This window comes from Phascolarctos cinereus, unplaced genomic scaffold (assembly GCF_003287225.1).
Source record: "Phascolarctos cinereus isolate Bilbo 61053 unplaced genomic scaffold, phaCin_HiC Scaffold_4;HRSCAF=312, whole genome shotgun sequence".
Taxonomy (NCBI): Eukaryota; Metazoa; Chordata; class Mammalia; order Diprotodontia; family Phascolarctidae; genus Phascolarctos; species Phascolarctos cinereus.
This window is the reverse complement of record NW_027555847.1, coordinates 66649667-66673038: the sequence shown is the minus strand read 5'-3', so window position 1 is coordinate 66673038 and position 23372 is coordinate 66649667. Positions and strand designations below refer to the sequence as shown.

At 39.1% G+C, this 23372-nt stretch overlaps 1 protein-coding gene across 9 annotated transcripts in view; it reads right to left on the bottom strand.

Annotated features, from left to right (window-relative positions):
• Positions 1 to 23372, bottom strand: part of XYLB (xylulokinase) — a 225140-nt gene that overhangs the window by 180664 nt on the left and 21104 nt on the right. For all 9 annotated transcript variants that reach the window (XR_013485845.1, XR_013485843.1, XR_013485842.1 and 6 more), the window contains exons 3-4: positions 9052 to 9121; positions 7473 to 7553 (exon numbers count right to left, since the gene is read on the bottom strand). Coding sequence is in view for 4 of the 9 variants with exons in the window: in XM_078152255.1 (XP_078008381.1) it covers positions 7473 to 7553; positions 9052 to 9121 (151 nt within the window). In the remaining 5 variants the exon portion in view is untranslated. The remainder of the gene's footprint in view (positions 1 to 7472; positions 7554 to 9051; positions 9122 to 23372) is intronic.

Here is a 23372-nt window from a genome sequence, read left to right as displayed (position 1 = left end):
ATTTGTAAAAAAGGTTATACAAATGTTAGCTATTATTTTGCCATGAGAAATGAATAAAGAGATGGATTCAGAGAAATCCAGTAGAACTTGCATGAACAGATGCAAAGTGTGTAGAACAATTTATACAACAGTAACAATTTATACAACAAAACAACACTGCAAAGGAAAAAAACTGTCTCTGGTCAATGAAATGACTGTTCATCGCTCGAAAAGACCCATCATGAAGTATATTTCTTGACCTCCTAGAGATATAGAAAAAGACATACATTTTCAAACATGGCCAATATGTGGATTTGTTTTGTTTGACTATACCTATTTGTTATAAGAGAGGGCTTTTATTTGGGAGGAAGTGAGAGTTATGCAAGTGGGTAGTAATAGAGATGTTAAAAGAAAAAAATGAAAAAAGAACGTCAATGAATTATTTTTAAAAATACACAGAAGAGAGCAGAAGAAATTCAGAAGGGGACACAGACAAGCAAAACTATTGGAACCATCATGTTAAATTTCAAATATACTTTTAAAAAAACAAGCAATACATGGTGGAGATGCAATTTTTTGTTCTTTATAATGAGGAAATGTTTGTGTTTGTTGGTATTTGTCGAGTTCATAATAATAAATAAGTGAATTTAAAACAAAAAGCAAGGCCTCTAGATGACCTCTGAGGTTACTTTCCTGCTCTAGAATTATGATCTTGTAAATCAGTGAAATCATGGGTCTTCACACACACACACACACACACACACACACACACACACACACACACACTTATTCAGAACCTTTATCTCACCATGTAACCTACAGGTGTACAGCTTTTACCCATTAGCTAAAATTGCCCACCTGCCTGTTAAACACTAAACCAAAGGAGCCTAACTTTTTTTCTTTTATTATCAATTCAGTCCCGGCAAGAAATCTGAAGTGGTTGATTAGATTGGGTTTGGTTTTTTGTACATGGAATGGCCATCAAATGGAACGGCCATCAAATGGAACAAGCTGAGGAGTAAGACCTAGTGAGGGGAGGTTTGGTACAGCCTTAAATGAAGACCTTCCCCTAATTGCAGACAAAGTAATTTGGAGGAAATAAATAGTTTCTTGAGGTCAAGCCTTGAAAACCCAAGATTTACCCTCCCCCCCAATTTATCCTTCCTAGTTCATAGGATCATAGGATTTAGAGTTGGAAGGGACTTTGGAGATCACCTACTTCAGCTCCCTCATTTTATAAATGAGAAAATGAAGGCTCTGAAAAGTTAGGTATCTTGACTATAGTCACACAGTAGTTGAGGGCAATGCCATGTAGGTTGATTCTCATCTAATCTCATTCTCCCCTATCCCATTCTCTCTATGCCTCTGGCTCTTTAAGTGAAATAGTCTAGGAAATAACCATAAATTCCCCACTTATAAAGACCTAGACCTATGCTGTGCCTATCTTAGACCAGAGGGGTATTAATCCCATTTATTACCACAACTTTATGATGTTATTTAGGGGATACATAACATGGAGAATAACACATATACCACTAGCCAAAGAGTTACTGGTATGGAATTTAATTACTTGACTTTTCTTCCTTTTATCTACAAATCTAGCTCTTCAGTTTTTTTTTGGTCCCCCTTGTGTCAGATGGCTTACAGCACCTACCTCAGTTTGCCCATCACGGAACATCTGTACTCCTGGCACTTGCTAGAGAATGCAGTCATGAATTGACAGTGATCCAGCTTCTGGCAAAGCGATGCTTAAGACATCTAATACTGTTCTTGCATGAGTCAGACTAATGGACATGTTAACACTCCATTTGGCTGTCTTCACCAAGCTCTGTCCCAATATGGTTAGAAAAATTAATGAAAGGAGTTGTCTTTTATGAACTTTGCTATTATCTTATCTTTTCCTCAGTTGGAGGAAAAAGCTGATGTGAGATGGTCAATGATTAGGGAGGAAAAGGAGTGTGGAATGTCCAAAATTTCAGTCAGCAACTAAGAGGTCTCCTGGTTGACTCAGAGTATGCCTAGGATTTTAGAACAGACAAATGTGATTGAGCCGGGGTATCAGGGTACCATCATGGGCAAATCCCAAACTAGTAAAAATATTTAGATATTAATATAGAATGTTATTATATTCACATAGAATATTATAATATTATAATTACTATAATACTATATATTAATATTTATATAGTCATTCAGAAGACTAGGAAAAGGGAGCAGAGTATGGTTGTGAACTCTATGCCTAAATAGAATTGTGAGGGCCCATTTAGGCCCAGAAAATTTTAAATAATTTGGTGAGAAAGCTTAGGTACCACTTAGACTGGCATAGTATTATTTTTGCTTTACATCTATTTCTCTACACTTATTTACTCAGGTATTTATTTTTTATTTTGTATAAATATTTTTCTCCTGAAAATGAACTCTTGTCGACTAGCACGTATGGCAGGAAGAGTAAAATCAAAAGGAAAGAGGGAGTTGGATGTCAGCTTCATTAGTCAGCCACTGCCAATAGCAGAATTAAAAGAACTATAACAGAGAAGAAGACCACTGAACCCAGGGAGACAAGCAGGCTGAAGGATCAAGGTCAAGAGAGGGTGTGGTTGGGACTCAGTGATCAACACAGTTAAGAAATTAGCAAAGGAGATGAGATCATACAAATGGGAAAATGATCCACATGTACAAAAATATTCATAGCAGCTCTTTTTGTGGTGGCGAAGAATTGGAAATTGAGAGGATGCCCATCAATTGGGGAATGGCTGAGCAAGTTGTGGTATATGAACGGAATGGAATACTATTTTGCTATAAGAAATGATGAACAGGCTGACTTCAGCAAACCTGGAAAGACTTGTATGGTCTGATGCTGAGTGAAGTGAGCAGAACCAGGAGAAGGTTGTACACAGTAACAGCCACATTGTGCGATGACTAATATTGATAAACTTAACCCTTCCCAGCAATACAAGGATCTAAGACATCTCCAGAGGCCTCATGATGGAAAATACTATCCACATCCAAAGAAAGAACTATGGAAGTTGAATTGCTATTTTTTTCTCTTCTGTTGTTTTGTTTCCTCTTTCTGGTGGTTCCTCCTATTGGTTTTAATTTTTACTTACAACATCACTAATGTCAAAATATATTTAATAGGAATGTAAATGTATAGCCTATATCAGATTGTGCACTGTCTTGGGGAGGGTCGTGGGGAGGAAGGGGGAGAAAAATTTTAAACTCAAAAGCATATGGAAGTGATTATTGATAAATCGAAACAAATTAATAAAAAAAAAAGAAAAAGAAAAAAGAAAAAAAGAAATTAGCAAAGGAGAAGGGTCTGGAATCAAGGGAAAAGTCCCTGGGCCCAGTTCCAAGAATGGTGTGAGGTCCTGGAAAGCTGACACAATTTTAGAAACGTTTAAGGCACAGGGTTAGATCCTTTACAAGGTGTCAGGTACCTGACCTATGATATCTCATTCTCCCAGAGAAATACCTCTACTGAAATGCCATCACTGAGTGATGATACATGTTCTGCATTCAGCTCTTATAGAAGGTTAGTACAATAGGGTGTCATCACCCATTAAACAAATATTTATTTGTACCTATTATGTGAAAGGTAAGAATCAACATGGAGTAATGGATAGAGAGCCAACCTTAGAGTCAAGAAGACCTGGGTTCAATGACTTGGTGAAGACCCTGAGCAAGTCCTAGCCTCTTAGTGCCCTCACGAAATACTCTAGAATTGTAAACAGAAAAGCAGGGGACAACCTATATTGGGAGAAGAAATCTTCTCAGTAGGAGGTCCCTATACCAATGACAAATCAATTTCCCCATAAACATGAAAGACATTATATTAAGTGCTCAGAATACAAAGATTGGAAGGCAGTGATTCTTGCCCATTGGAAGTCTTTCAGAAGAGGCTAGATGGCCCCTTATAGAGAAGGTTGTATATAGAAGGGATTCCTTTTCAGTTGTACAATGGATTAGATGGATGCTGAGGTCTCTTCCAACTTTTAAAATTATGTGATTTTATGAAAATGAAAAATGGCGCAATCCCTTCCCTCAATGACCTTATAGCCTGTAATACTTACTTTGCACAAGTAAGTATCATAAAAGTTAGAATGTAATAGGGGCACAAGAGGAATTTGGATAAAGATCAAGAAGAAAGAATGAAGAAGGAAAAAGATCATTTTCACCTTGTGGGAAAATGAAAGACTTCATGGAGGAGATAGTACCTGAGCTGTTTCTTGAAAGAGAAGGATTTTGACCCACAAAGGTCTGAAGGTGTGTGATCCAGAGATGGAAATGAAACATATAAATACACAGAAGCTGGGGAGCACAAACCCAGATCCAGGAATAATCAATACTCCAGCTTGGTTGGAACATGGAGTCTGTGAATAGAAGTAATATGAAACATGACTATAGACAAGAAGATTGGAGCCAGCATATGGGTGGCCTTTGCTGAAAAGCTAAGGAGTTTGTGTGTTATCTGATAGGCATTTGGAAGCCATGGAAGGCTTTTGAGCAGAGGAGTGGCATGCCTACTAGCGCATTAGGAAGATTATTTTGGCAGTGTCATAGAAGATGAACTAAATAAGATAAGAGACTAAAGGGGAAAAAAACATTGGGAATCTGTAATAATAACTCAGGTGAGATGTGATTAGGATATGAACTGGGGTGATGGTAGTATGAATGAAAAGGCAAGGACAGATTCGAATATGTGAAATCAGTAAGTCCTGGCAAATGACTGGATGTAGACTGTAAGTGAGAGGGAAAAGAAAAACAAAGAATCTCAACCTGGGTAAATGGGACTTCAGTGGTGCCACTGACAGAAATGGTGAACACGGAGTGAGGGCCAGGCAGGAAGCGATGAATTCATTTATGGATGCAGTGAGTTCGAGATGCCCTTAGAATATGCAGGTGATGATTTCAGCCAGGTAGGTGGAGATGCAGAAAGGGCAGTCAGAGCAGAGTTTATGGTTAGCTTTATAGATTATTGACAGTAAATATAGAAACGTATGATAAATTCCAACCAAGCACCACAGATATCTCTGAGGTTACATCCACCTTTGGGTTTAGAAGCAAACTAATTATACAAATGATAAGAAGCAAGCTCAAGCCCCCATTCTGCTGAGCAGTGTCTACTCGCAGACTATGGAGGAACCACAACTCTAATAGGAAAGTACTAAATTAAAAGACAATAGAAAAGAACTTGAAAAGGAGAGTAAACAAGCCAGAGTCATCCTCAGTTTTCCACCCTTCTCTTCCCTCTCAAGTATAAAATTGGTGCAAGGGAACAACTAGAGAAACAAATGGAGGAAATAGAAAACAATCTCTCCAGTATACCAGCAGATGGGATTAGGCAAAAAATCCCACCCCCATCCCTGCACCTCCCTTTCACTTGGTTTTGGCAGCCTATTGACACCTGGACACCTCTCCAGTATAGTCATTGACCCTGCTTCATCCAAAGCTACAAGATTTTTTCCTGGGACTCATAGGTACAGAGATGCCATGCCAGATGCACTCTCACAGCCCCACTTCTTTCTTTTCAACATAGCCAAAGGCTATCTTCCAAGTCATGGAAAGAGGCAGTCTTTGTCTCTCCCTTAACGTCTTCAATTTATCTTTTACCAATCTGTATATCCAGGCACGAGTCTCACTGGATTCTGACATCTTGGGGTCTTTGTCCAATGAATAGTAGCCTCCCTTAACCCACCCATTACGGGCAAATGAGGTCAGACAGGGTAGCTCCCTTGCTTCAGTCATTATGGGCAAGCCCCTATTAAGAAATGAAGAATGAATGTCAACATAAGGGGAAGCCATTTGAACAGAGTTTCCATATCTTTTGCAAAAAATCTTTTGCTAAAGATCTGAAGTAAATTTCTGCCTGCAAATTCAGGACAAAAAAAAAACACCTCTGCAAATGAATATATGTGCTTCTTTTCTACTGTTAAACAATGAAAACCATGTAGCCTGAGTCTTTTTTTTTTGCCCTCATTACCTGAAAACCTAAAGCCTAATTCAGTGCTCAAATGTAATCATTAGCCTATCTCAGATATAAGCTAGCAACTGCTCCCTTGGCTTCCTTTAGTGATTCTCTGCTCCATTTTTATCCTTGATTGTCCTATTTTGTAGTGTGTTATTAACAACAACGATAATAAAAGCTGCCATGTATGTAGTGTCTTAAGGTTTGCAAAGGGCTTTACAAATATTATATCATTTGATTATCACAGTGATACTATGAATGGAAAAAAGGAGGAAGAGAAAGAGGAAGGAATGGAGGGAGGGAGGAGGGAGAGAGGAAGGAAGGAAGAAAAGAAGGAATGGAGGGAAGGAAGGAAGAAAAGAAGGAAGGAAGGAAGGAAGGAAGGAAGGAAGGAAGGAAGGAAGAAGGAAGGAAGGAAGGAAGGAAGGAAGGAAGGAAGGAAGGAAGGAAGGAGGGAGGGAGGGAAGGAAGGAAGGAAGGAAAGGAGGAAGGGAGGGAAGGAAGGAAGGAAGGAAAGGAGGGCATGGAGGAAGGGACATAGGGAGAGAAGAGAGGGAAGGAGAGAGGGAGGGAAAGGAGAGAAGGAAGGGAGAGAGGGAAGGGAAGGAAGAGTAAGCAAGCATTTTAAAGTACTTGCTATTTATCAAACTGTAGTAAGTCATAAATTCAAAAGCTCATATCCTGAGAGAAGACAACATATTTAAGGGCATAGTGACCAGGGAAGAATGTTTTGGTCTGGGAAATCACAAGAATGATGAGTGCAACAATCAGGCATGCCCTTTCCCAAGGCAATAGAAGTGTTGACATAATTAGAATTCTCAGAGAAAGAGATGGAAGAGGGGCTATGTGGAGTTGTGTGTGTGTGTGTGTGTGGTGTGTGTGTGTGTGTGTGAGAAGATTTTCAGGCACAGTGATACACATGATTCCATGACTTAATTTGTCTCAGGCATGGTTTCTGGAGGTTGCTTGGAATGGGGCACAGCAGCAGGACACCAACTCTTTAAACAGATGCTATTATTACCCCATTTTACAGATGAAGAAAGTGACCCCTCAGAGTAATTAAGTGGCATGCCCTCAAGTTACACAGCTCTTAACTGTCTGGGGCAGGATTCTAACTCAGGTCTTCCCGATACCAAGTCCAAAGCTCTATCCACTACACCATACTCTTTTTAATTTGGCTTTCCACCTTTAATGTTTTGGGAAGAAAGTGCAGATCTACCCCTACTATGTAATAACCAATAATATGATCATCAATAGCTAAATAGATTCAGAAATGATATTTCATAATAGTAACAAGACAGCTTCATTTTGCTATAGAAAACATTTTCTGTGAGAACAAGCTATAAAGACCTGGAATTGTTTCTACATACAATTTCCCAGTAATAATGCCATAGGAGCCATTTGCCTCTTACCAACAGAGATGAGTTCCCTTTTCTAAGCAGGGTAATTATGTGGTTTGTAAAACTCTACCGCAGTGCTACAGTACATGATTAAGTTATTTATGGTTTTGCTTTTATAAACCGACCTGGCCAGCCCCAGACAAAGCTCTGACTCGAGAAAAGTTGAAACCAGAAGACTTCATCTTCTCCAAGATTATATCCAAGGCCTAAGGAGAAAAACAGAATCAAGAGTGATTGTAATGAACTACAGAATTAGGCAAATGCACAATCCTCAAAATTAAATTTTAAGTGCCTGCCATTATGGATGAGGGCTCTGTAGCAGATAATGAAGAATTATCTAATGACTAGGGATTTCTTAAGCAGTGGAATAAATTAATTAAGTAAATAGGAACCAATCAAAAGAAAAAAGTTCAACTACCCCCAAAAAACTCTTTAAACGAGTTGAATTACAAATCACTAATCTTAAAATCCTCTTTTCCTCTCTTTCTGTCTTCAAGGAACTCCGTAGTACCAACTGCAGAGCGACCCAAATTTTGATAGGAAAATATTTGGTTTTCTTGCTTCTCGAATAGTCAATAACCTGACTTTATGGGGAAATAGGAGCAAAATTTCAGGTTCTCAGTGATCAGAATCATTGGTTCATAGGGCTTAGAGTAGAAGGAACCTTAAAAATCATTTAATCCTGTCTCCTCATTTTATGGGTCATAGGAGCATAGGTTCAGGGCCAGGATGGACCTTTGATAAGAGTTCATCTACAGATGAGGAAATGAGGGAAGCCCAGATATGTGAAGGGATTTGCTCAAGAGCATAGAGATGAAGTTGTAAGTGGGACTCCAAGCCAGGCCTTCAGACTCCTGATTGAATACTCTTTTCACTAAACCACGATGCCTCTCTTACCTCTATTTTAAAATAGACACAATCCTAGTGTTCAGGTCTTCATTGCTGTGTACCAAGCCAAATAATGACAAAAATAAAACCTTCAGGCTTGTGAGATACGATTCATTAGGATCCCTACTCTATTCCTATCAGTATTAATCAGTTTGATATTTTATATAAATCACATAGGGATAATTAGATAAGTTCTTGTAGTAGGCCTCAAACTTTAATGTAATGTTTACTCCTTGTTAACCAGTTACGAAGCTCACTTGCACAACCACAAGAATGCTGACAAAGATTATCTCCACCCTATTTTACTCAAATTCCATGTCCAAAGCCAGCATGGGTGGGATACCTTGATTCTTCGGAAAGTCTCCCAACTTATTTTTGCACCTCTGAACCACCCTCTCTCACCGAACATGAGCAAGTGACCATCTTATGACCACTTGGGCACTGAAGATGACTTGGTCATATTAATTTTGGGCCCTCAAGAACAAGTTCTATCAACCAATGAGATTCTATATTTCGCCAGACCTCTTTTGCATCGTTGGGTATCAAACCCTATAAAAACAAGGCCCTAGGGCCAGAGACATCTCAGACCGTGAGGAAGCTCTGAGGTCCACTTCATTAGAGGGGACCATGGACGCTTTAATAAACTACCATTGGCTCAGAGTCTGTCTCAGTTTCTTTGATTGTAGGTTGGAAAATTTTAAACTCCACAGGCTGAAGAGAGAGTCAAGAGAGAGCACCCAGGATAGCAAAGGGCCCAAGTCAACGCCGCATGCAGATCAATCCAAAGAATTGGGGATGTTTTGCTTTGGTTCCTACCTTGACCCACATTAAAACAGGAGAAGTCACTGTGAGCTTGTCACTATGAACATGCGCTCCACCCTGGGTCCTGGAGGGAAAGGTCAGAGTTTACTAGGGGGAACAAGAGGACAACGATTCCTTATAAAGAGAGAGGAGTTTGAGCTTATTAGCTCATTTCTCTGCTTCTAAAACAATTCACTTGAACTGGACTTTCCTTTCCGGTTCTTTAGCATCAGCAGGGAAAGAACCAAAGCCATATCTGCTGTTTGTTGTTGTTAAGTCACTTTTCAGTCATGTCCAACTCTCCATGACCCCATTTGGGGTTTTCTGGGCAAACACACTGGAGTGGTTTGTCATTTCCTTCTCTGGCTCATTTTAAGGAAACTGAGGCAAACAGACTTGCCTAGGGCCGCACAGCTATCGGAGGCCAGATACGAATTCAGGAAGATGCACTCTATGCACTTTGCTACCTAGCTGCCCCGCCCCAAAGCTGTATCTGCACAATTAGTTCTCTGGATAATGTAGACACCCCCCCCTTCAAAAAAATCTGCTTTCATAAGAAAAATGGTCTATTTAGCTTAGATTATCTAAGTAGCCTATCTATCTGTCTCAAAATTCACCAGATAATTGCTTGGTACCAGGTTTTATTTCAGCTTCTTAGAAATGGCATGAAAGGAATCAGGGAAGTGAAAGGAGGAAAGGAGCAAAAAGAAAGTAGATATAAAAAAGTGGGGGGGGATGCGATAGTATAAAGGAATAACAATAAGAGATAGTGAGGCTGCGCAGTTGATTGAGTGTTGGACTTGGGGTCAGAAAGACCTGAATTCGAATCCTGCCTCAAACATTAGATATGTAATCCTTGGCAAATCACTTAATTTCTCTGTCTCAATTTTCTCATTTGAGAGGATGATTAGAACACTTGCCTCACAGAACTGTCATGAGATAACATATGTAAAATACTTTGTAATCCTGAAACTGCTATATATGCTATTAGCATATATGTGTGTGTGCATTTGCGTGTGTGTGTGCATGTGTGTGTGTGTGTGTGTGTGTGTGTGTGTGAGAGAGAGAGAGAGAGAGAGAGAGAGAGAGAGAGGGAGAGAGAGAGAGAGGGAGATAGAGAGAGAGAGAGAGAGAGAGAGAGAGAGAGAGAGAGAGAGAGAGAGAGATGCTGGCTCTTATATATAGATGGGGCAGCTAGGTGACCCAATGGATACAGTGCCCAGGCCTGGAGTCAGGAAAACCTGAGTTCAAATTTGACCTCAGACACACACTATCTGTGTGACCCTGGACCAGTCACTTAACCCTACTTGCCAAATCCAGTCCCTAGATTGTTTTTGTATGGTTTGAAAGACAAGAATGGTTTTTACATTGTTAAACACAATAAAATTTTATTTTAAAATGCAAAAACCATTCTTAAGAATATCTTTTCCTACATTTTTCTTGCTTCCCTTCACCCCAGAGCATGTTTAATGCAAAACCATGTTTTGTATGACTTCACAAGTATAATGGGTATTATAGTGCTCTTTTCCCAATGGGTGGAGGAGGGGATGGAAGAAGGGAAAGAATTTGGAATTGAAAATTAATTTTTTTTTAAATTTTAATAAAAAAAAATTCTTAGCTCATTGGCCTTGCAGAAACAGACAGTGGGCCAAATTTGACCTGTAGGCTATGGTTGGCTGACCCCTACCCAGGACCAAGCAGAACAAATCAAATCTCTCTTTCCCACAAGCCTTTAAATAATAAAATATAGCTATGATGGATCATCTAAGTCTCACCAGCTCTAAACATGCCCAGTTCCATCAACCATTAGCAAATGTTGAATTTTTCCCCCAGCTCAGAGCTTAGTTCAGTTATCTCCACTTCAGGCTTTCCATCCCAAAGGGATCTCTCCCCTCCCATCCCTTACAACAATCTGTATTTCCCTTCCACCATACTGAATTCTAAGTTGTGTTCCACACATGTTGTATTTCTTTCTGTCCCTTACTTATCTCAATTATTAGTTTCTTGAGAGCAGGAACCTTGTATTCTTCCCTGTCATGCTTCAATTTGTATTATAATTATTTCTAAAATTGTCTCTCTGTGACATTGTAAATCCTTAAAGAGATACCATCTCACTTATCTTCATCTCCTGTTTCGTGCAAAGTAAAGGACTTTGCACATAGTAGGCACTCAGTAAATGTCTGTTGAATTGATCAAAACTGAACTTTGAAGACTGGTCAGATGTCTTAGAGGAAACTGTGGTAAATACATGGCATGGTCTAAATCAACAATTAGATGGTCATAATTTATATCTGGGCACTCACCCAATAGTCTTGAAGGAATTCATCAATGAAATTGAAACTATTGGCCAACTCTGCATGTTGTAACTTGTCACTAATAATCAAATCTGTTGTAACTTGTCATCACTAACAATTGCCAGTGTACCAAAGCATTGTAAAATCACAAATTTAGAGCTGTAAGTGTCCTCAGAGGGCATCCGGCTCAACCCCGTCATTTTTTTTTAATTAGTAAAAGTTTTTTTAATGTAAATTGTATTTTATTTTTCCAATTATATGTAAAGATAGTTTTCAACGGTCATTTCTATAAGATTTTGAGTTCCTAATATTCTCTCTCCTCTCCTCCCTCCCAAGATAGCAAGCAATCTGATATAGGTTATACATGTACAATCATGTTAGACATATTTCCACATTAGTCATGTTATGAAAGAAGAAACAGAAAAAAAGAAGAAACCACAAAAAGAAAACAAAGAAAGTGAAAATAGCATGCTTTGACCTGCATTCAGACTCCATCAGTTCTTTCTCTGTATGTGGATAGCATTTTCCATGATGAATCTTTTGGGATTGTCTTAGATCATTGTACTGCTGAGAAGAGCTAAGTCTATCATAGTTTATCATCACACAATGTTGCCATTACTGTGTACAGTGTTCTCCTGGTTCTGCTCACTTCACTCAGCATCAGGCCATACAAGTCTTTCCAGGCTTTTCTGAAATCCACTTGCTCATCATTTCTTATAGCACAATATTATTCCATTACATTCATATGCCACAACTTGTTCAGCCATTCCCCAGCTGATGGCCATCCCCTCAATTTCTAATTCTTTGCCACCACAGAAAGAGCTGCTATAAACATTTTTTACATGTACAACCCCCTCATTTTAAAGATAAAGAAAATGATGGCAAGAGAACGGCTAGCAAACAATCATGAAGATTTTATATGGCAGGATAGGATTTGAACCCAGGTTCTCTGACTCCAAGGCAAATGTTTTTTCTGCTATATCATGCTAACCATTGGATTGGTAAACTGGCTCTCCTGTATACCACTGACAAGTGGTTAAAATCTATAGTTAGAGATAGGATCGATGGAAATATAACCAAATAGACCCCCTTCCCTGGACTTTTCCAGCTGAGCTGTTTTCACTCAGGCTCTCACTTCTGTCCACCCTCCTCCCAGTGTAAAATTGGGTTCTGCCCTTGGAAAGTCCTCTTTGGGTGAACTTTGACCTTATGCTTGCTCAATTCCGGGCCTCCATATCATTCCTCAGATATGCCCACATATATCTTCCACCCCATTCCACCCCCAGTTCCACTTTATGATATCTTTACCCATTATCTTAGTTCCTCAGGGGAAGGAACCATTTATCATGCTTTTATTTGTATGCCTAGCTCTTAATACAGTGCCTAACACATAGTAAGTGCTTAATAAATGTTCTGTCTTTGGAAAGAAGAATAAAATTAATGTTTAAGGGAAATCTATTAGAATTCTTGAAAGGAGAACAAGTTGTGTTAGGTGAGTATAAATTACCTAGACTTGCGAAATGTACTTGGAAAATTATACCAAAAAGGAGGTTTTAAAAACAAAGGTTCCATAGGCATGCGAGGAAAATAGGGGGTTTCTTAATAGTATTTTTTCCAATTACATGTTGAGACCATTTTTAGCATTTATTTTTACAAGATTTTGAGTTCCAAATTTTTCTCTCTCCCTCCCCTTCCCTCTTCTAAAAGTGGTGGGCAATTTGACATGGGTTACACATGTGCTATCACATAAAACATATTTCCATATTAGTCACAGCATGAAAGAAAAAACAGATCAAAAGGAAAACCACGCAAAAAAAAAGAAGAAAGTAAGTGAAAAAGTATGCTTCAACCTGCATTCAGAGTCCATTAATTCTTTCTAAGGATAGGGATGGCATTTTCCTTTATGAGTCCTTTGTATTTGTCTTGAGGAGAGCTGAGTCATTCATAGTTAATCATCACACAATGCTGCTGATATCGTGCACAATGTTTTCCTGGTTCTGCTCATTTCACTTTGCATCAGTTCATACAAGTCTTTGCAGGTTTTTCTGAAATCTGCCTCTTCATCATTTCTGATCACACAATAGTCTTCCATTACATTCATATATCACAGCTTGTTCAGCCATTCCCCAATTGATGGGTATCCCCTTAATTTCCAATATTTTGCTACCACAAAAAGGGCTGCTATAAATAGTTTTGCACATGTAGGTCCTTTTCCCTTTTTTATGGTCTCTTTGGGATACAGACCTAGTAGTAGTATTGCTGGATCAAAGGGTATGCACATTTTGGTTGCCCTTTGGGCATAGCTCCAAATTGTTCTCCAGAATAGTTGGATCAGTTCACAACTCTACCAACAGTGCATTAGTGTCTCAATTTTCCCATATCCTCTCCAACATTTATCATCTTCCTTTTTTTTTTTGTCATATTAGACAATCAGATAGGTGTGAGGTGGTGCCTCAGAGTTGTTTTAATTTATATTTCTCTCATCAAGAGTGATTTAGAGCACTTCTTTATATGTCTATAGACAGCTTTAATTTATTCATCTGAAAACTCCTGTTCATATCCTTTGACCATTTACCAATTGGGGAATGGGTTGTAGTCTTATTAATTTGACTCAATTTTCTACATATTTGAGAAATTAGGCCTTTATTTTTGTGGTGGCAAAGAACTGGAAATTGAAGGGATGCCCATCAATTGGGAAATGGCTGAACAAGTTGTAAATGTAATGGAATATGAATGTAATGGAAAACTATTGTGCTATAAGAAATGATGAGAAAGCAGACTTCAGAAAAACCTGGACTTAAAATTAATTGATACTGAGTGAAGTGAGCAGAACCAGGAGAACACTGTACACAGTAACAGCCACAATATGTAATGACTAACTTTGACAGACTCATCTCCTCTCAGCAGTACAAAGATCCAAGACAACTCCAAAGGACTTATGATGAAAAACGCTGTCCACATCCAGAAAAAGAACTATGGAGTCTGAATGCAGATCAAAGTACATTACTCAATCTCTTTTTTCCTTTCTTTTTTTTTGTTTCTTCTTTCTCGTGGTCTCTCCCATTGGTTCTAATTCTTCTTTACAAGATGACTAATGTGAAAATAGGTACTATATGGAAAAAAAGAAAGAAATGAGGCATTTATCAGAGACAATTGATGTAAAGATTGTTTCCCAGCTTTCTGCTTGCCTTCTAATCTTAACTGCACCTGGTTTTGTGCAAAAGCTTTTTTTTTTTGGCTAGGCAATAGGGTTAAGTGACTTGCCCAAGGTCACACAGCTAGAAAGTGTTATGTGTCTAAGGCCAGATTTGAATTCAGGTCCTCCTAAGTCCAGGGCTGGTCCTCTATCCACTACACCACCTAGCCACCCCATGTGCAAAAGCTTTCTAATTTAACATAATCAAAATCATCTAGTTTACATTTTGTAATGCTCTCTATCTCTTGTTTGGTCATGAGTTCTTCCCTTCTCCATAGATCTGACAGGTAGACTATTCCATGATCTTCTAATTTGCTGATGAGATCACCCTTTATGTCTAAATCATGGACTCATTTTGACTTTATCTTCTTGGTATATGGTATGAGATGTTGGTCCATACCTAGTTTGTGCCCTATTGTTTTCCAGGTTTCCCAGCTGAGTTCTTATCCCAAAGGCTTGGGTCTTTGGGTTTTTCAGACTCTAGGTTACTATGGCCATTTATTACTGTCTTGTGCTATCATGTTCCATGGCCTCTGATCCTTTAATATTGCAGCTGCTAAGTCCTGTGTAATCCTGATTGTGGCTCCTTGATATTTGAATTGTTTCTTTCTGGCCACTTCGGTTATTTTTTCCTTGACCTGATAGTTATGAAATTTGGCTATAATGTTCCTTGAAGTTTTTATCTGGGATATCTTTCCTGAGGTGATTGATGGATTTTTTCAATGCCTGTTTTGCCCTTTGGTTCCAGAATATCAGGGCAGTTTTCCTTGATAATTTCTTGAAAGATGCTATTCAGGTTCTTTTTTTAATTGTGGCTTTCAGGTAGTCTAATAATTCTTAAATTGTCTCTCCTGGAGCGATTTGGACCTATGCCCAAAGGGCTATAAAAATGTGCATACCCTTCGACCCAGCAATAGCAGTTCTAGGGCTATATCCCAGAGAGATCATACAAATGGGAAAAGGACCCACAAGTACAAAAATATTTATAGCAGCTCCTTTTGTGGTGGCAAAGAATTGGAAATTGAGAGGATGCCCATCAGTCAGGGAATGGCTGAACAAGTTGTGGTATATGAATGGAATGGAATAGTATTGTGCTATACGAGATGATGAACAGGCTGACCTCAGAAAAACCTGGAAAGACTTGTACGGTCTGATGCTGAGTGAAGTGAGCAGAACCAGGAGAAGATTGTACATAATGACAGCCACGTTGTGCAATGACTAATATTGATAAACTTAACCATTCTAAGCAATACAAGGATCTGAGACATCTCCAAAGGCCTCGTGATGGAAAATGCTATCCACAAAGAAGAAAGAACTATGGAGTTTGAAAGCAGATCAAAGCACACTATTTGCTATTTTTTTTCTTCTGTTTTGTTTCCTCTTTCTGGTGATTCCTCCTATTGGTTCTAATTCTTCCTTACAACATCACTAATGTGAAAATATGTTCAATAGGAATGTATATGTGTAGCCTATATCAGCTTGTGCGCCGTCTAGGAGAGGGAGGTGGGGAGGGAGGGGGAGAAAAATTTAAAACTCAAAAGCTTATGGAAGTGATTATCGATAATTCAAAATAAATTAATTTTTTTAAAAAAATATCTCTCCTGAATCTATAGCAACCCCTTTGGAGAGGGAAAAACAACACAAATTGATGTCCAACTGCCACCAACAGGTAGATCAACTCAAGCACCTCGGGATCCCCAAGACCACAGGCCCTGTTTCTAATCTAGCCATGTGGAAGGCGAGTCATTGACACTATCCGTACTTTTTAAAATTTACATCCCACAGCGTTTTGCACATAAGTGTTTAACAAATGTTTTTATTCATTCATTCAACCCCTTCATTTTACCGATTGAAACTAGGCCCAGTGAGGTTCCCAATGTCACTCAGGAAATAAACAGCAAATCCAAATTTGAACCTTGCTTCTTTTACTCCAAATCCAACACTCTTTCCATTGCACCTTGCTGCTTTCAGACAATTAAAATGAAATAATAGCTTATGTAGAAGACAAGGTAATTAATTTATGGAACCTATTGCCCCCATGAGGAGCTACAAAGCTAAAAATACAAACAGAGGAAGGTTTAAATACATATAAGGACAACATAAAGAATCCTCTTGTCAATTCTTTGCATATTGAAATGCTTATTTAGTTGAGGCTAAGTTTATAATAAAAAAGAAAACTCATATTAAAAACACATTGAGAAAAAACACATTGAGGCTATTAAAAAAAGTAAATAGACATATGGATGACAGATTCATAAGATGCTATTAAGGGACCCAAGAGATGTTTATGGGGGATGTCCTTAATCTTTTGAGTTTGATGTCAAGGAAGACAATGGTGCCCTTCCATGGAGCCCCTGCTTCCTCTGACAGAGACAGAATCCTGGGGAGAATGACCCACTGATCTAAATGCAGCAGTCCCCAGCTTCTCACTCTGTCTGTGTAAGACTTTAAGTGGGGTTGTGTCAGTACTATCCTAGAGAATGTTCAACAATCCTTGAATGAGTTGAAAAAATAGTAAGAGCGGAAAGTTCAATAGGAATGTCGAGAGCACTTGAGGAAAAAAACACAGAAATATAAGAAAAGAAACGCTTATCTAGACATGTGTGGTAGGGGAAGACCAGTGGAAAATTACAGGGGCTAAAAGTAGCTAAGGTAGCTCAAGCTAAGGTAGAGATGTTACTATATTTTATTTTATGGCGGTTAGAAATCTGATCTTGGAGTCAGGAAGACATTGGTTCAGGTACTTCCTGTGATGCATACTGGCCAAGTTGCCCTGAGTTGATCACTTAACTTCTCAGTGGTCTCAGACGACCCCCTAAAATGATAAACTACAGAGCAGGTATTCATATGCACTGGTCAAGGGAGTTTCCCCAAGGGTAATTCCCTATACAATGAAATCACAGATTTGCTGTGCCACCTGCCTCCGAATTTATTTCTGTACTTTTCAGTTCAACCCTGTGATTACATCAATATGGGGGATTCCTAGCTGCTGCCATCAATCTAGGGAGCCTGGGACACTTAGAAGTTGAGAGACTTGCCCGTGGTCATACCAAAAACAGAATTTGAACCCGAAGCTTCCTGGATCTAGTGCCACACCTTTATCCGTTATTCCACATTACTTCTTTTTATTTTTATACTTTTTATAGACACATTTTGTTTTGACACAGCAGGTATTTCCCAATAAATGCACAAACAAACCCCTCCATAAAGTACATTCCCTTAAAAACAGTTATGCTAAACTTTTTAACACCATGATTTTCAAATCATAGGTCACTTGCCACTTTGCTTGATGTCAATATTTTTTTAAGCGAACACAATCCTGGGATCTGGTAACAGGAAGATAAAATAGATGGCCCATGATGTAGTAAGTGGCCAGGACTTTATTAGAGCTTTGTGTCCAGTTTTGCACATGGCAATTTAAAAAGCAGGAGAATAAAAAAGGAGTCCAAAAGACTCACGCCAAATTGAATGATTCAACTGATCAAGGGAACAAAATTGGGACTAGTGAGGAAAAGGTAAATGAGTTAAAATGATTTCTCTGGAAGAAACAGACTTCTCACTAGACCAGAGCAGAGGTTCTTAACCTGGAGTCTAAGAATTTGTTTTGTAAATATTTTGATGACTTTTTCGATATAATTGATTTCTTTTGTAATCACATGTATTTTGTCTTGTGCATTTCAAAACAGTCTGAAAAGGGATCCAAAGTCTTCTCTAGAAAGCCAGAGCAAGGCATGACATCAAAAAGATTAAGAACTCCTGCACTCAGTAATGGTGGCTTCTCCTGGGTAGAGGAAAGACAGAAGGATGCTCTAAAAGGATCAGAAAAGACCAAACAGCGCTATCTTATCATGATGAGGTTCCCTAGCAAAGAAAAAGTGAGTCTCTGCTGTCAAGAAACTTCCATTCTAATGATAATCAATTAACAACTATTCTTTATGCATTTACTCAGTGAAAGGCACTGTTCTAAGCACTGGGGATTCAAAGAAAAAGGAAATCCAGCCCTGCCCTCAAGGAGCTCACATTTGAAAAAAAGAAATAAGGTGTAGATAAATAAGTGAATTCAAGACACAGAAGCATGGTAAACTTCCAGGAAAAACCTCAAGGGTTTAATGGAACTGGAAAAGGGCTTCTGTGGAAAGAGGCGTTTAAGCTGAATCTTCAAGGAATCCAGGGATGCCAAGAAGCAGAGATGAGGAGGGAGAGAATTGTGGGTACGGGGGACAGTGAGTGCAAAGATGGATTGGCTTAGGCAGGAATGGTGAAGCACACCAATGTTGCTGAATCACAAATTTCATGGTGGGGAGTAAAGTGTAGGAAGACTGGAAAGGCAGAAAGAGGCCAGATTGTGAAAAACCCTGAATGCCAAACAAAGGATAGGTCCCATGTATGTAGTGCTTCATGTTTACAAAGCACTTCATAAGCATTAGAGGCAGCCTCATACAATGGAAAGAGTGGTAGATGTGGAGTCAGAAGAGATGCTGATCTGAATCCCAAACTAATATGAATTGTGTGACACTGGGCAGTTAAACCAGGTTGGCCTCAGTTTGCTCATCTTAAAATGAGGTTAATAATACTTACAAGGGAACACATCTTGGCACAGTGGATACAGGGTCAGCCTTACTATCAGGAAGACCTTGGTTCAAGTCATACTGGCTGTGTGGCTGGCTACAAGCAAACAACCAAAACTTTCAGTGCCCCAGAAGTTGATGATATGCATTGGTGGAGAGAGTTCTTATACCAGGGAATAGATAAAAGCGCAGATTTAAACCCCTTTAAAAAAAAATACTTATAATGCCTACATTCCAGGTTTGTTGAAAGAAAAGTGCTCTGCAAACTTTCAGGTGCTATATGAATATGAAATATAGATAGGAGATAGGAATGGTGGATAAATAGCTAGACAGAGATAGATAGACAGAGAGAGACAGACAGATAGATAGATAGATAGATAGATAGATAGATAGATAGATAGATAGATAGATAGATAGATAGAAAAATAGATAATAGATGACAGGTAGGTAGGTAGATGATAAATAAATAGATATCATTTGATAAAACTAACCCTCACAATAACCTTATGAGAGAGGCAATACAAGTATTACTAGCCCCTTTTCATAGATGACAAAACTGAGTCTCTGAGAAGTTAAATGATTTGCTCAGTGTCAGACAGCTAGTCAGTGGCAAAACCAGGAATCTACCCCTATCTTTTGACTTCAAGCCCAATTCTCCCTCCATTGTGCCTCTCATTGCCTTTCATAGTAAATGGATCAAAGAATCAGAGGGGACCATGGAGACCACCGTGGAGACCAACCCCATCATTTACCAAAGAGAAAAATGAGATTTGGAGAATCTAAGTGATTTTCCCTAAGTTGTGGCTTGCCAGTACCCAAGGCGGAGTTCTGGAATGTAACCATATGCCACCTACATTCATTACTTTTGGTGGATTGCCCAAGGACCTAGTGGCAGTAAGAGCTGTCAGGAAACTAGGAACCATCACTGACAAAAATTGCCAGATACACTGTCCTGGGGTAACGAAACAGCCTTGTAAATGCCTTTGAAAAATCCATGCAATTACATTCAGTTCCCAACATCTGTGTTGACTCAACCTAGTCTTTGACCCAGGTAAGTCCCACTTCCTTTCACCACCTCCCAAATTCACACACATCTGCCTGCAACAAGGCTGTTCAGATTTGTGCCACCACCCCCACTCCCACCAAGATATTTCCATTAAGCCATGAGGCATGAACTAGATCAGCCTTGGCTGTGACAAAGTCTCCAAGCTGTGTGTTGGGCATTCTGGAGATATGGAATGTTTTAAATGGCCCTTGCGATCCTTGGTAGCTTTAAACAACACCTACACTTCTAACCATTACTTCTCCCCACAGAGAAGCTCTTTTCCAGGTACAGAATTTGGCTTCCATTCTGAAAAGGTTGTTCAAGTCCAAGGCTGAGCTGAGAGCACCCCCTACTGAACCAGAGCTTCCTCTGCTCTGCTTTCTTGCTGCCTGCTTAGATTTAAAGGCTCTGATAAAATCGCAGAACTAATTATATTGAATCGTTTGTTCCTAGTTTGTCCTTCGTACTTGAAGAGGACCATGACATCAGGAAGGTGACATCATGATTTACACGTGAATTGGATTAAAGTCACCAGCCTCACTCTCTCCTCCCATATTGGACAATAAAAAAGGACCAGAGAAAAAGTTGTCCCCTCGCTTCTTCCTCATACTCCTCAATACACACACACACACACACACACACACCCCTCAAATGCAAGGAGAAAGCTAGCAACTGCGCATCGTGGAAAGCAAAGACTTATTGAGGGTAGGAGCTGGGTCTATTATTTCTGTGTCCGATGCTGTATCTGATCCCCAGTGGATACACATCACATCATGGCTGACCAGCCCTTGACATGTCCACACTAACAGAAAGGGATCACAAATCACTGTTTTCAACATAGGTTATGTGAACTCACCTGAGGAAACTTATTGGAGAAGGTAAAAACATAAATCCTAGGATTAACATGAAGCAGCATCTTCAAATAATTTGCTAAGCTTTTTTTTCCTCTAAATCATACAAGCTCCCACGTCAAGGAGCCTCTGCTCAAAGGCAGGTAATTTTATTGAATCATTCTAGGTACAAACCCTGCAATGCACTCACTCCATCTTCACCACAGTCTCTTGGGGACCTTCATAACTCAGTTCAATTATCATCTCCTATAAGAGGCCTTTCCTGCTACTTCACAATCACTGGTGACTAGCTTTCTCCCTCCAAAAAAAGTACTTTATGTGTACCTTACACACATGCATGTTGTCTTCCCTGGGAACATGTAAGCTCCTTGAGGGTACACCTGAAGAAGTTTTTCATTTTTATCTTGGTAGCCCCAGTGCTTTTTACACTTCATAAGTGCTTGTTCACTAATCAAAACCACTTTATTGCATTAATCACAGTAAGTTATACTTAGTCTTTCTGTAAGATCAGAAAACATACACAAATATAGTGTATTTCTAGATGGACACATTATAAGAATAGCTGCTTTTGACTAATAAAAGTCACTTACATTTTTATAACCGTTCAACAATTACGTGGTGTTTTCCTCAAGACAACCTATGCATTGTTGTCACTTTACAGATGAGGAAACTGAGGCCTGGAGAGGTAAAAGGACTCACACAAGCTAACAGGTAGAAGGCAGACTTTATGCTAGGTCCTCTCACATAAAAGTCAGTACTTCTCCACCCACCATTCTTCCACCTTTACAAGCTAAATTTGTATCTCTTTGGTGGTCTTTTAGCCCTGGATAGGCAATTCACATAGCCTAAGTTTCAGAGATCTTATTAGTAAAATGAGAATAAAAATATTTCAGTCCTTAAAAATGATCCCTCAGTGTGGATATTCCCTTGATTCAAACACAGTAAAATTCCTTTACACCTTAGTTGATAAGGGGAGAGGTCTTTCAATTAACACTCATTTATTTGGCCCCCCTTTACCTTTTCTCCCCGTAGGAAAAAAAAAAAGAGAAAAATAAAACCTTTATAACAAATGTGCCCAGTAAAGTAAAACAAATCCCCACATTGGCCACTTCCTAAAATATATGTCTCATTCCGCATTCTTCATCCATCACCTCTCAGTCAAGAAATGAGTTGCAGACATCATCATAGGTCCCAGTTGGTCACTGAATCTCTTTCAAACAAATTACTGTCTAATCATGCTTTCCTATCTCATACTTGAATCCCTAGCCTCCTTTTCACATTACTGTTTACACCTAGTCCAGCTTCAGCCTTGGACCATTCCCACCATTCATCACCTTCATTCCTACACACATGCTACTGAAAGAAGGTGAAGAAAATCACAACCATTCTGACGGTGTCCACTACAAATTTATGTTACAGAACTGGGCTCTCACAGCTGCTAGGCAATCCTGCTATACCTTCTTTATCAACTCACTATCCCACTCTTTACACTCTTCCAAAATTTTTAATCCCTCCTCAAACCTCCCACAGTTCTCCCTCCATCCACTCTTGCAGCTGAGAAGCTTGCCTCAAGTTTTACAGAAAAAAATTGAGGCCATTTTCCACAACTCTCTCTTTTCCTCTCTTCCTCATCTCCTAAGACTCAGGTGCTTTCTGCCAGTTTCTCCTCCTTCACCCTGGTCTTGTTTGTTTGTTTGTTTTATTTTATTTATTTTATTCTGAACTTAAGAAGTAAAACAAGCATTTCTATAATATAGTAGAGTAGGAAAAACAGATGATTGTACATGAAACTACAAGTCTTATTGTGTATAACTTGCTATTCCTTTTAAATACGTAATAAAGTTATCATGTGACTTTCTTTTCCTTTTTTCCTTTTTTTCTTCCCTCCCTCCAACCCCAGAGATGGCTAGCATACACACACATGCATGCACACGCACACACATGTGTGTGTGTGTGTGTGTGTGTGTGTGTGTGTGTGTGTGTGTATAAAACCATTCTATCCCTACTTCTATTTATCAGTTCTTTCGCTGGATGCAGACAGCATCTTCCTTCATAGGTCCTTTGTAGTTAACTTGGGTATTCATAATAGTCAAAATCACTTATTCACTCGAAGTTGTTCTTAAAACAATATTGATGTTACTGTATACAACGTTCTTTTGATTCTGCTCATTTTGCTCTTCATTATTTCATGCAAGTCTATCTGTGTTTTTCTAAGATCATCAAGCTCATCGTTTCTTATAGCACAGTAGTATTCCATCACAATTGCATACCACAACTTGTTTAGCCATCCCCCAATTGACAGGCATCCCCACAATTTCCAGTTCTTTGCTACCGCAAAGAGAATTGCTATAAATATTTTAGAACATGTAGGTTCTTTTCCTT